Source organism: Pygoscelis adeliae, unplaced genomic scaffold, assembly GCF_000699105.1.
Source record: "Pygoscelis adeliae isolate BGI_AS28 unplaced genomic scaffold, ASM69910v1 Scaffold60, whole genome shotgun sequence".
Classification (NCBI taxonomy): Eukaryota; Metazoa; Chordata; class Aves; order Sphenisciformes; family Spheniscidae; genus Pygoscelis; species Pygoscelis adeliae.
In genome coordinates, this window is record NW_008823954.1 from 983,399 (window position 1) to 995,491 (window position 12,093).

General features: G+C 39.5%; 1 protein-coding gene across 1 annotated transcript in view; it reads right to left on the reverse strand.

Moving 5' to 3' along the window:
* Nucleotides 1-12,093, reverse strand: part of MKL1 (megakaryoblastic leukemia (translocation) 1) — a 106,493-nt gene that overhangs the window by 82,287 nt on the left and 12,113 nt on the right. Inside the window, exon 2 of the mRNA XM_009322615.1 lies at nt 6,882-6,945. Within this exon, the coding sequence (XP_009320890.1) occupies nt 6,882-6,945 (64 nt within the window). The remainder of the gene's footprint in view (nt 1-6,881; nt 6,946-12,093) is intronic.

Consider the following 12,093-nt stretch of genomic DNA (forward strand, 5'->3'; position numbering starts at 1 on the left):
AAAAAAAAAAAAAAAAAATGCATCCAGTTCACAAGACTACAGTAAAAGCTATAATTGGGTGAGTTTGAATTTAATGGTTTCAATTAAAAGTCTGATGAGGACATAGAGGGATTTGGAAGATGCTTTGAGGATTTATAATCATCCGTGCTGCATTATTTGGAAGTCCTGTGAAAGGCATGGAATCCTTTTCTATAACCAACAGTAAGGCTGTTTTTAGACTTCCCAGACAGTTATACCACTCTATAACTGTCATTGTAGAATGATCAATCAGTTAGTTACACACATTAATATTTAGAACCTAATTAAAATTTTAAAATGTTTGTTTTCCTGTCATTTCTGAACAGACTAGAAACTTTCCCATAAAGAAATGTGCCATACCATGATCTTTAAGTGAGTCATCCAGAAGCTGATGGGCAGTCTTAAGAGCAAGTATTTCTTATCCTCAACAAGGGTTTCAGGGTGAGTGCCCTCAAGGATTTGTATCTGTTGCCTAACCAGACAAAAGCTTTCTATCATGGCATTTTTCTACTTTTGGGCCAGCTGCTTCCGGGACAAGACTGGCTGTGAACCCACAGATGTTCTACAGCAGCAACACCAGCTTAAGCAATCCTCAAGTTCTCCACTCTCCAGCTGCTCATTTCTATCCTTACATTGCCCCTTCTTCAACTGGGGAACCAATTTAGCTGAAAACCAGCCATCTTTTCTGGGTATTGAGCAAAATCAGTTCCCCAATCTAGTCCATTGCCAACTACACACACAGCTGTGTCACCATAATGCACGGGCAACAGTGAGCTCTCAGGAGCCAGGAGTGCTCAAATTACGTTGCTATAAAGCTCAAAACTCCTGTATCAACAATACAAGCATGGACCACAGCACTCAGGAGAAGATGCAGCTGCTCAAAAGAACATTACACACTACTCCGAAATATATAAATAATCTTCATTCCGTTCTGACTTCTGGAGGCATCTAACAAACTTCAATTTCAGATAGACAAACATGGCAGAATCGATTCTGTGCAAGTGATAAGATTAAGAACCATAGCCAATAAGAATTTTTGGAAAAAGATGATCTTTATCAAACCTGCAAACTACGAAGACTAAATTGCTCTGCAACTTCTACATGGTAGCTTTTTAGGTGCATCCTCTTGCCATCTCAACACCATATCACAGTAAACACACAGTAAACCTGATTAGCTTACTCCTTGGTGAAAAAAGTATTGTACTTTGCATTTACCATACGAAAAAATTACTTATAGAAACTTCTTGTAAAGCTGCTCGTCCAGAATCACTGAAGGATAGCTCAAAGCCCAAGAGGTGAAAGAGAAACAAAATAGACAGACACATGCAGTACTGAAACCTGTCTGACCCTCAGTAAGCTAGTTCACAGCGCTAAGTGAAAAGAAAACTGGGAGCGGGAGAAGGGATTAGGATTAGTTTCCTGCCATTTTAGCTCCATTAATCATCCCATCATAAGGCCAGACAAGCACCAATGTTGGCACAAGGAAGCAACAAAGGCATGCATCCAAGACCGCCCCTTTTGGCAACAGCTAGCTTAGATCAACTTAGCTGTATCATAAGACCACATCCTCTGGTTAGACACTAAACTGGCATTGCCAACAAAAGGAACAGTCCAGCCTGCTCATTCCTCACCTCCTGTGGGCCAGCACAGGCTGAACCAGATCAAGGAACTGATCTGTGTCAAATTTGACCTGGCCACACACACACAAACTACTAGTTTTACTCTGCATCACTTCCTGATCTGGCTTGCCACCCAGCCACACAAACACTTGGGCTAGCATGAGGGAGAATGAGGTAGCTGGAAATAAAAAAGAAATCAGGATGGCTACTTTTGGTAGCAGTATCATCTTAAGGTGTTGTTATACAGTTTAATCTACCCAACATTCATGTTGGACATGAACACATGCACTAGGTCTTCATGCATAAGACTCTCGATTTTGGCAATATTCACATACTCATGGCATAATCAAGATCTTGACAGTCCGTATTTAAATGAACCAAAGAACAGTACCACCTTCCCTAACGTGAAACCTCAATAACCAGAGTAAAACATATGAAACAAAAGGAATTTAAAAATAAGTAAGTAAAAATCAGAGAGACCAAAAAAAAAAAAAAAAAAAAAAGCATAATTCCCAAATCCAGCAAGGACACCTCTATAAACAGCTTTCCCTTGTTTGCATTTTGGGGCTGAGTTGCCAGGGTAATAGCAATTTCCTACCAATTTAAGAATTGCTAAGCAACCTCCAGCACCTAACAGCAACAGCATGTGTGTGCAGCTGGGCTATTTTGAGAAGACAGTTGTTTTTTTTTTTTATTTTAAACTTAAGAGCAGCCTTCTGTTAAATGATTATGCCAGCTGAGATCATCCAGCCAAAGAGGCAATCTCGGGGGCAAAGTGGCTTTAAGTGGACAAACCTTTGAAATGAGTGAGAAGAGAGGAAGAGAATGCCATGACATGCCCAAAGGCAACTATACCCCCCAGGTCATCACAAATCAAAAGAATAACCCAGGAGAAATGAAGTTTGCAGCAGACGGAAGCCAAAGCATCACATTAGCTTGAGAAGCTATAACAATCAGAGTGAGAAATATTCCTTTTAGCTTTAGATATCGAAGAAAAGTCACCAACAGGAAGACCTCCAAGTTGTATTAAAAAAAAATTATTTAGTTTCCTGTCAGTCAGCTTAACCCAGGCACACACCTGTTGACAGAATCACTTCTCCAGTTAATTGAGAGTTAAACTGATGACACTGTCCATAAAGTGCATACAATACAGTAAGCAACAACACAAGCATCACAAAGACTGTACCCTGACAATGTAATAGCTTGTTCTTGAGGAACCACCTTAAGTTAAGAAATCAAACTATGTAGACCACTGAAGAGAGACCTTCTTAGGTTATGGAATTTTATTTTAACACACATATTACACATATTTGTCTTCTGCAAAATGAACCAGTCATCAACTTCCTTCACTTTCACAGTAATCGGGGAGGGGGGAAAGGCAAAAGCAGTCAAAAAGTAACCAAATTCATTCTGGATTAGAACCAGTGATTTGAAGGTGTAAACTGTCCATCTTACCATGATCACAAGCCTCACAAGCCACTACCCTACGAAGGCCCTATTAAAAATGCAAAGATTGCAACACATGTGAACAAAGATGCTGGCAAAACATGGATGAGCACAACTTTCTATCTAAGCTAAAGAATCTGAATCTGTATGTATATTGTGCCAGCAACATTACAGTAAGAGAGGACATCTTTGAATCATCACCAGAAGTCTCTCCACTACCGCCTCCAGCAAATCTGTCAGTACAAGAGTCAAAAAACATGCTTGGGCCAGCAAGAAAATGGCAAGAAATGTTATCAGACAAAAGGCATGAACAGCTGTATAGAGATGTTAGGACTTAAGGGGGAAAAGATGCAAAGAACACATCTAGTGCAAAGCAATCAACTGCATCATTTCTGCTATAGACAAATAAAGCCTCGCACGTGATTTTAACAACCACTCATCAAGAACCATATTTCTCAAGCTCTAAGTATTTCCTTCATAAGACACCAGCATTTGTTTCACTCAGTCCAGCAGTGACAGAAAGTCTTTAAGAGGTCTTGAAAAATCATCATCAAACATCCATTTCTTAAAACCACAAATGGCAGACTAAGAAATGTAGTCTGGCACTCCAGATGTTTTTTAAGAAATACTTTTCATGATTCAATATGTATTTGGAGGAACTTTGTGGCTTTCAAGCTCATGGAACGCTGGGTACACAGAAGAACTGATAATACCAGAGCTAGTTTTGAGAATCACAATGATATTTATAATAAATAATCCTTGCTCAAAAAGAATGAACTCCCCACCAATTTCTGAAGATCTTATTTAAGCTCAAAGCGTGAATGAGGAAGACGTCCTTCTAATTTCAGAGGACATTGAGCCTTAAACTGGTGAAGCAGTTTATAGACACATAATTCTATCATACCTCTCAGCATGTTGAATTAACCTTCTAGTTTGTGAGAGTAAAAATGATAGCTACTGAAGAAATAACAATTTCTACTGAAGTTCAAAGAACAAAAGAGAGAAAAAAGATGTGATGTTCAGGTCTCATGTGTCAATGGGTACTTGTATATTTTAGGCCTTGGTCATGATATAGCTCAATGTCATAATTAAAAGAGGAATCCAGCCTTCTGCTATCGAGCTATTGGTTCCTGCTGCTTCCCTTTTGTCTGATCTAACAAGTGTGCACCCACGGGGTGACTCAGGTCAGCTGAACCAGCAGACGATTAACTCTGCAAAAGATTAGAAACCATTTTCTACAGGGTCAGTCAGCTAGCTGGACGTGCCCTATGGCTGCACAATCACTAGCTCTGATGCAAAGGAAGAAGCAGGGTTGCACAGCTGCATAGAGGTTTGACCAGCCTTTGCAACAGCAGCTCACTGAAAGATCAACTTAACTGTAATGTCAAAGAGCACACTTAAACATCTAGCAGCTGTGCCAACTTAAGCAGTCTGCTACACATTCCCACTCTCATACCTTCCTCATTGTGAAACTAGCATAAATCTTACGGAGACAACATGTACTGGACCAGAGAAAAAATAATCTAGAAAAAACCACTTCTTTCCAGGAGGATCTGTTCCCCAGAGTGGCTCACCGTGGCCACAAAAACAGCTATGCCAGCAAAACAGAGGGAGCTGTGAAAGGGAGCAAGCTGTTTAAGCCTGCACTGGTGCCAAATAAATGCATGATGAACTACAGTGTGTTTAGAACAGGATTGCCTGTTTTCCACCACCTTCTGACTGACTTCCTTGCAATTGCTGTCTGATGCATTTTTTAAAATTTCCTTCATGTCGGAGGCAAAGCATTCCTCCCCGCCCCATAGGGCCAAGCAGATGAAGCAATGGATTCAGCTGGCAGCAAAGGCATGTGGCAACGGACACCAACAACCAATGGAAGCAGGGAAGCTGCAGCAAACTAGAAAAGGGAATGCTGACGATTTGCAGCCAGATGTGAGCTTTGACTTGGAAATTCATGGCAGGAAAACTGAGGGGCTGAGAAAGTATGAAGGAACTCATGTTGAATGTGGATTTAGGGCAGATTGGGACGAGAAAGTCATTGGACAAGAGGAGAGTGGAAATAAGACCTCAAAGAAACAATATGCTTTCAAACACAGAAGATTTGAACTTTGGAACAAGAACTGGATGACCTAGGGCATAACAAAGTAGTGACTTGGGCAAGGAAAGAAAGGAAGGAAAGATAGCTCAGGGAACCAATCTAGACTAAAATAAAATAAATTTTTAAAAGGAAAAAAAGGAAATAAAGCAAAGGTAAAATAGTTAGATTTCAGTCAGTTCAGCTCCTGGCATAAGCATTCATGTCAGCAGAAAGCAGCAGGCAAAAACTGCAGAACTTAAGAGTCTTAAGGAGTTTACAGCAAGGTTTTTTGGCAACTTACTTTTGTGTGTCTGAGGAAGTAGTTTTACATTTTATCTAATTCAGTCTGATCATGGGCTGTGACTGAGAGTATAGGTCCATATTGTATCGCCTCACCTCAGTTTGAAATTCTCACCTTCTCTCCTTCAAATCTAGTGGCTTTGCAGCCACAGAGCAAGTCAATTCAGCTTGCTGTTCTGATGAAAAGCTACACCTTGAAACAAGCTTGTTTTTCCATTGTGCTAGCAATCTGAGCCCTGCAACCACAGGTTCATTAGATCTCATCCAAAAAAAAAACAAAAAACCAACCAAAAACAGAGGAGCAGTGCCCACTGAAAAGTGACAGCTTTCAGTTACCACATGTTAGGTACAGTGTGAAACCAAAGCCTGAAACAGTCTGCAAGAAGTTTTCTGACCCCAGTCACATTCTTTAGTCATGACAGTATGAAACTGTCTACAGAAATTAAACCAATCTGAACTGACTTTGCCTCTCCTCCCTGTCAATGGACAGTGGGTGCGGAATCCAAATTTCTTTGAATTTATTAGCATCTCCTAATGCAGCTACCCAGCATGACATTCATTTAAGAGGAAAGTCCAGCAATTGAGACTGAGTTACCAGATCTTCTGTTCCCTTTTTCCCCTACAAGAGCTGACTTTCCACCCTTGGATTTCCCCGCTACTGAAAAATAGGTAAGAATTTTCTTCAGTGATTCATAGAAAAGCATATATCAATATTACTGTCTTGTCTAAGCTAACCAGTTTATTGAAATGAAGTAGTAAGTACTCAAGAGGTGCTCCCTAACACATAAATGTAATGAATGTGGGTAAAGAACATGAGGGAGGGGTGGGGGAATTGGTACTGCCGCTGTTCTTCACCCATTCAAAGGATATCAAATTCAACCTTCACTACTTCTTTCTTTGAAGCAACAATATTAAGAGCCAGCACATGAAGGACATCTAAACCGACACTTTTGTTCTGGTGCTAGAATAGATTAAAACATCTTCTATTCTTTACTCAAGACTCAGCCTGGGACCACAGATAATGTCTGAATGTATCATCCTCTCTTCTGAGTGCTACTGTATCATGCTAAGCACAGTTACAGTTTTGCAGACATTACAATTTTACTGTATAGATAAAATTGTTTGCCTTTATATACTTGAATAAATCAGCAAAGCAAGCCAAGTATCAGTAACACTGAAAAAACTTGTGGCAAGTCTGACTAATTGCTAGGCAGCAGTGAAAAAGGGACAAGTGTGCCATTTATACTCTTAGACTATAAAGTCCTTGCTGGACAGCTGTCACACCTGATGCTAGTACAAATTCAAAATATTCCATCTCTAACACACCACTATCGCTCATGTTTAGTGACCACAAGCAATTTTCAGTTCAGCACATAAGAATAAAAGGTGCAGACCAAAGACAGCAAAGAGAACACAATACATACCTTACTCACAGTTCCCACGGACAAACCCAGCTCACTTCCATGCCAGCAGCTCTCTCCCCAGTCACTGAAAGGGAAAACGGGACACAAATATTCAGAGATCTTAAAAAAAAAAAAAAAAAACACAGCCCATTTTCTCCTTTAAGAGTAAGGAGCAAAGTCCTTCATCTAGGATTCTTTTTTCCTATAGTCTTTAATTCATGTGGCATACACAACAGAAGTTGGATTGAAATACCATAAAGACTGCCACACTTGTATACACATACCCATGCTACTTGCAGAGCAGAACTTTTACTTTAGGACCGTTGGTTTGTCTGTTCTGAAGAATGCATTGTTTGAGATTTACTAAGCCAGAATATTCACCAAATCATACACTCAATCTTCCCGTCCTTGTACCGAAATAATTCTTAAACATTGGATAGTAGAAGTTGGAGACTGTTATGACTAGTTTATTACACCATGTTATCCACCCAAACAAAAACAGGGAAAGGTTAAAAAAAAAAAAGTACATTTCAGAGATTTGTCATGACTGCAATGGGAATCCCATTTTGGAGGAGGGGGAAAGAGGGAACCATCCTGCACACCTTAAAAACTCATAAATGTACTGAAGTAACACACCACTTTGGCCATACAGTTTTAACAGGCACGCACAGCAGTACTTGGCTAGAAAATAATTACTATGGAGGCTCTGGAAGACTATTGTCTCAAACAGCAATAAAAAGGGTCGGAAGTTGATTTGTAGTTGCCATACTTTCACTCCTACTTCCTTAGCCACCTTAAAAAAAAATACAAATCATCATATGAAGTTTTTAACACAAAGTTTCAATTCCATTTCCTCCTCTGAGCTTTTCAGACTTTAGGGCTTCCCAGACACCAGAAGCACAGAACTGCAGCTGAGATGCCATCATATTCTGTCAATAAGAGAAAATAAAAGAAACCCAGGCACCTCCCCAAATAAAAACTTCAGACCGGACGGACCTCAGACACAAGCATTAATATAGCTGGAGTGAAAAAAAAAAAAAAGAAAAAAAAAAGAAAAAAGAAAATGAGCTGTCTACTGCTTTAACATCAGAAGGAATAAGACCAACTAGGCTGATTAGTCTCTTCTGAAGAAAGAATGACCACAGCTAGAAGCTTGGACAATCAGTGTATTGCAAAATTTGAAAGAGTTCCCCTGATCCCCAACAAATAAAATAAAGAAGCTGTTTAGAAGCAGCTACAGGTAATGAATTGCACATCTACTTGGTCAACTCTCCTCCAATTAACAATTTGCAAGAGAAGGGATTTACAATACTGATACAAATAAAAAAAAGTAAGGACACTACTACTTTAGAAGCTTCCTTTACAATCCCTTTCAGAGAATGTTTCAATTTTTCTTTGAAATGAAATGTGTCAGCACACAATAATCATGGCTCTACCACAGAATCAAAAAGTCATTCTGCCACCTCTTACAGTATTTGTCATCAAGTCAATGTTTAGAATTACTTACAACCACTTAAACAATTAATTTAATCTGAGAACCCATAACAAGTAATTATTTTTTCTTTAAAGCAGCAGCGAAACTGATACAACTGTAATTAAAATATTATAATGATGCAAGACTACAAAACCAAGTATATACTTACAATGTACTTTTTACAGAATTGTGGATCCTAGATTTCCTAAAAGGCAAGGCAAAAAGGCCTCAAGAAGTCAAGGAAAGTCTTCCACAAAGATAGTAAACAATTAACCACTGTTAAGAGTTCGATATTCCAATCTGATGAACAAAGTGCCTTATCATATAATCTGGTAAAATAATTTTTCTGACAGCATTAAGCACATAACATCAAAATTTAGGTATGGAATGTTCGCTTGTGATGATGTTTTTTTTTTAAATCACAAATTATAAGTGAGTGAGATTTACCCATATATTAAATCTTTACTCCAGTGCAAGTTTTCGGCATCATTTGGTTTTGAGTGGGTTTTTTTTTTATTTGGGGTTTGGGATGTTCTGGGGGGTTTTTTGAGACATAGGTACACCTGAAACCGCTTTTCACACATGAAATGCATCTCTAACTTCTCCACGCTTTCATTTGAAGATTTCTGCTGGCCAATCCCTAATTTCCAGTAATCTTGGTTCACTGGATATTCTCTTCCAATCTGAGATTGCAACAGCACTGATAAAGTTGGACAATCATCATGCTGCTGCATTTCATTTCCAGCACTTAAGATCCATGTTCTCCTGAATCTCATTTGACTCAAGACAGTTCCAACAGTGAGCCTTTTCTTGGTCTGCCTGTCCCACCACCTGGTACAGGGCATCTACTAGTCTTTTACAGAAGTGGAACCCCATATCCAGTCAAAAAATCTTTGTATTTTCTTCAGCATGTTTTTCTCTGGAAAACTTCAGGTTGCTGAATATTCCAGGTCTGAAGAATATACCAGGCTATCCCTAATCAGCTGGCAGGGTGAGGCAGAAGGGAGAAGAATTTCTCTGTACACTCCCAGCTCTACATCCCTTCCAAGGCACTCGTTACCAGCAACTGGCCAACACAAGACACCAGGCTGGATAGACATCTCACCTGGCACAATACGGAAGACCTTGAAGTCTTACCTCTTAAGGTATGCATGAAGATACCTTCATGCATATATATAAAAGATACACATACATATATATAAAAAATACATGCATATATAAAAAAATACACACATACACTCAATGATTTTTGACATCTTTGCAAAAACTTAGCACTATCCTTCAGAAAAAAAACGTGTGTGTGTGTGGACATGCAAACACACACTCAGAAAACAGGACAACTTATTTCAAGAACTTCCTTGCCTCAGTTTGTTTACCTCTTCTGAGTTTCCAGCACTTCCATTTGCCTTCTCAGGTGTCCAGAGATCCTTGTTCTCCCACAAATAACTCATCCTCCAGGACAGCATATATTTATCTTTCTCTGTCTACTAAGAACTAAAGTTTTATTCCAGATACTCTGGCCAATAAAAGGCCAACTTTAAACTTTCAGTCCTATTTGTCAAGGAAGTTCCTGCTCAATCTTAGCAGATGGTTAAAGTATTGCATCCTGTGATTTACTGCTTAGTCATCTGAACCTCAAGTAGGAGATAAACTGGCTTGCAATGGGCATGGACAGTCATCAACTTTTTTTTCTAATATGTGTGCCATTAAGCTAAGAGATGCTGCAGGTACAAGGTCTTTCTATCATTATTCTTATACAGTCACCCCATGGAATTTCAATCCAGCTTTAAGATGGAACAACAGAAAACACAGACACACCCCACCCTCAAAATAACTAGTCAGACTTCACAAAAATTTAGCAGAACAGCCTTACAACTGTAATGAAAGACAAGCTCTTTACTTCTCCTTCTATACTGCAGCGAGCAAGCAAAGATTAATCTGATAACTGAAACATTTTCTGGCAAAATTCCACAGTTAAACTGCTTTTGTTATTCTTTGCTTATAGCAGAATCAAAACATTCCTCCAACCCTCCTTTTTCCTCTCACTATACAGTCAATGCAGGCGAAACTCCACTGTCCCAGATTTTCTGAAGAAAAAATAGTGTCATCTCTAAGAAATGCAGAAGTCTCATCTTGCTGATAAACTTCTCCATCCAATGGAAATGTTTATATGTCAGTGTTTACATGTTCAAGCCAAATGGCTGCTATTCCAATGATTACAATGGCTTATTGCCTTCACTGGTGACTTGGAGTTTGAGCACGTCTGAACAACACAGAAACTCACTGACATGATTCGCAAGTCTGATCTGAACATGGCAACACAGAATTCATAGCCGATCTTTCTAACAGCCATACTACCTCTCAGATGGAAGCTCTGAGAAGATTCAGTCTCCAGGTGATCTGTTGCTGTAAAGCATGCCTGACAGGACACATGAAAGCAAATTTAGAGACATAGTTATATTAGGCCTAACATTAACCTGGCCCTACCAATCACTTGGAGAAACCTCTCACCCAGGTTTGGGTCCATCTTACACAATGGAATAGAAGTTAAGTTACAATGCAGACGGTAATCGCATTCTGTTGGGAAAGTTCTTATATTGCTATAAAAATCAGAAGAGAGGGCAAAAATAATAATTTTAAAATAAATAAATAAATCATCCAAGTAGAGTCTTTCAATGCTTTTCCAAAAGTTTCTTCCTGAAGGAGGAAAAGTTTCCCTGTAAGTGAATCCTGTCTCATCTTTGCTCAGAGCTGTACCTTCACACATATAAACAGTTGCAGAAAGAATGAGTTCATCATAACATGGGTATGGCTGTGTGTAAAGGATGATCTCATTAGAGTAAGTGTAAATAGGGTGTCAACTGTATGGATCAATCATGCAGTGAAGACATATCCTCAGTGTCTCTACTAAACCACAGAAAGGGTAGAACTCAAGGAACGACAGTATACACACACCCCCTCCCTAGTGTGGCTAGAACTTGTCATAATTGCCATATATTACGGGAAGCATTAATTTGAGGTTGAAACAATCTGTGATGTAGACTCCTGTCCCAAAATAAAATTAATTTCACAAAGCTACACATTATCATTTCAGTCTCCTGTTCCCCTAACATGAAGGTACTCTGAAGATGATGCGTAGTCAGTGCATTTATTTGCCTCACGGGAAGATGGCAATATAGGGAATTTTCTGCATTGCTTTATGCCAGAGGCTCCTGCCCTGTGGTACATACACACTTCAATATGCACCCATGGCAAGCAGAGACGACAGCAGCAGCAGCTCCTGACCACGTCCAGGGGAAGATTTTTATTTCAGTGAATTAGGAACTTCCACAGAGACAGCCCCCAGCTGATCAGCTGTTAACAAATAACATCCTGGCACATGCAGCAGCAGCTACCACACTGCTTCTGCTCTGCTCCGCAAAAACCCTGCTTTTCTGGATCAGCAGGGCCAAAACAAGCTGAAAGAGGGAGCACAAGTTAATTAAGAAGGATAAGTAGAAGTAGTCGACATGCTAGTTTGTGGTAGGAAAGCAAAAGCAGATGGATGGCATGAGGTTAAGGTGCAAAAGAAAATCCCCAATTAAAAGCTCAGCCTTTAGCTTTCAAGATTTAAAAAGACTTGTGACTGTGTGTTAAATCTCACCTTCTTACAGAGATGTTATCAATATGGCTGTGTGTCTAAATCCAAAATACTTCTTCACACAAGAATAATGATGCTGCACACACACAAGAAAATGGGGGAGGGAAGGGGAAAGGAAT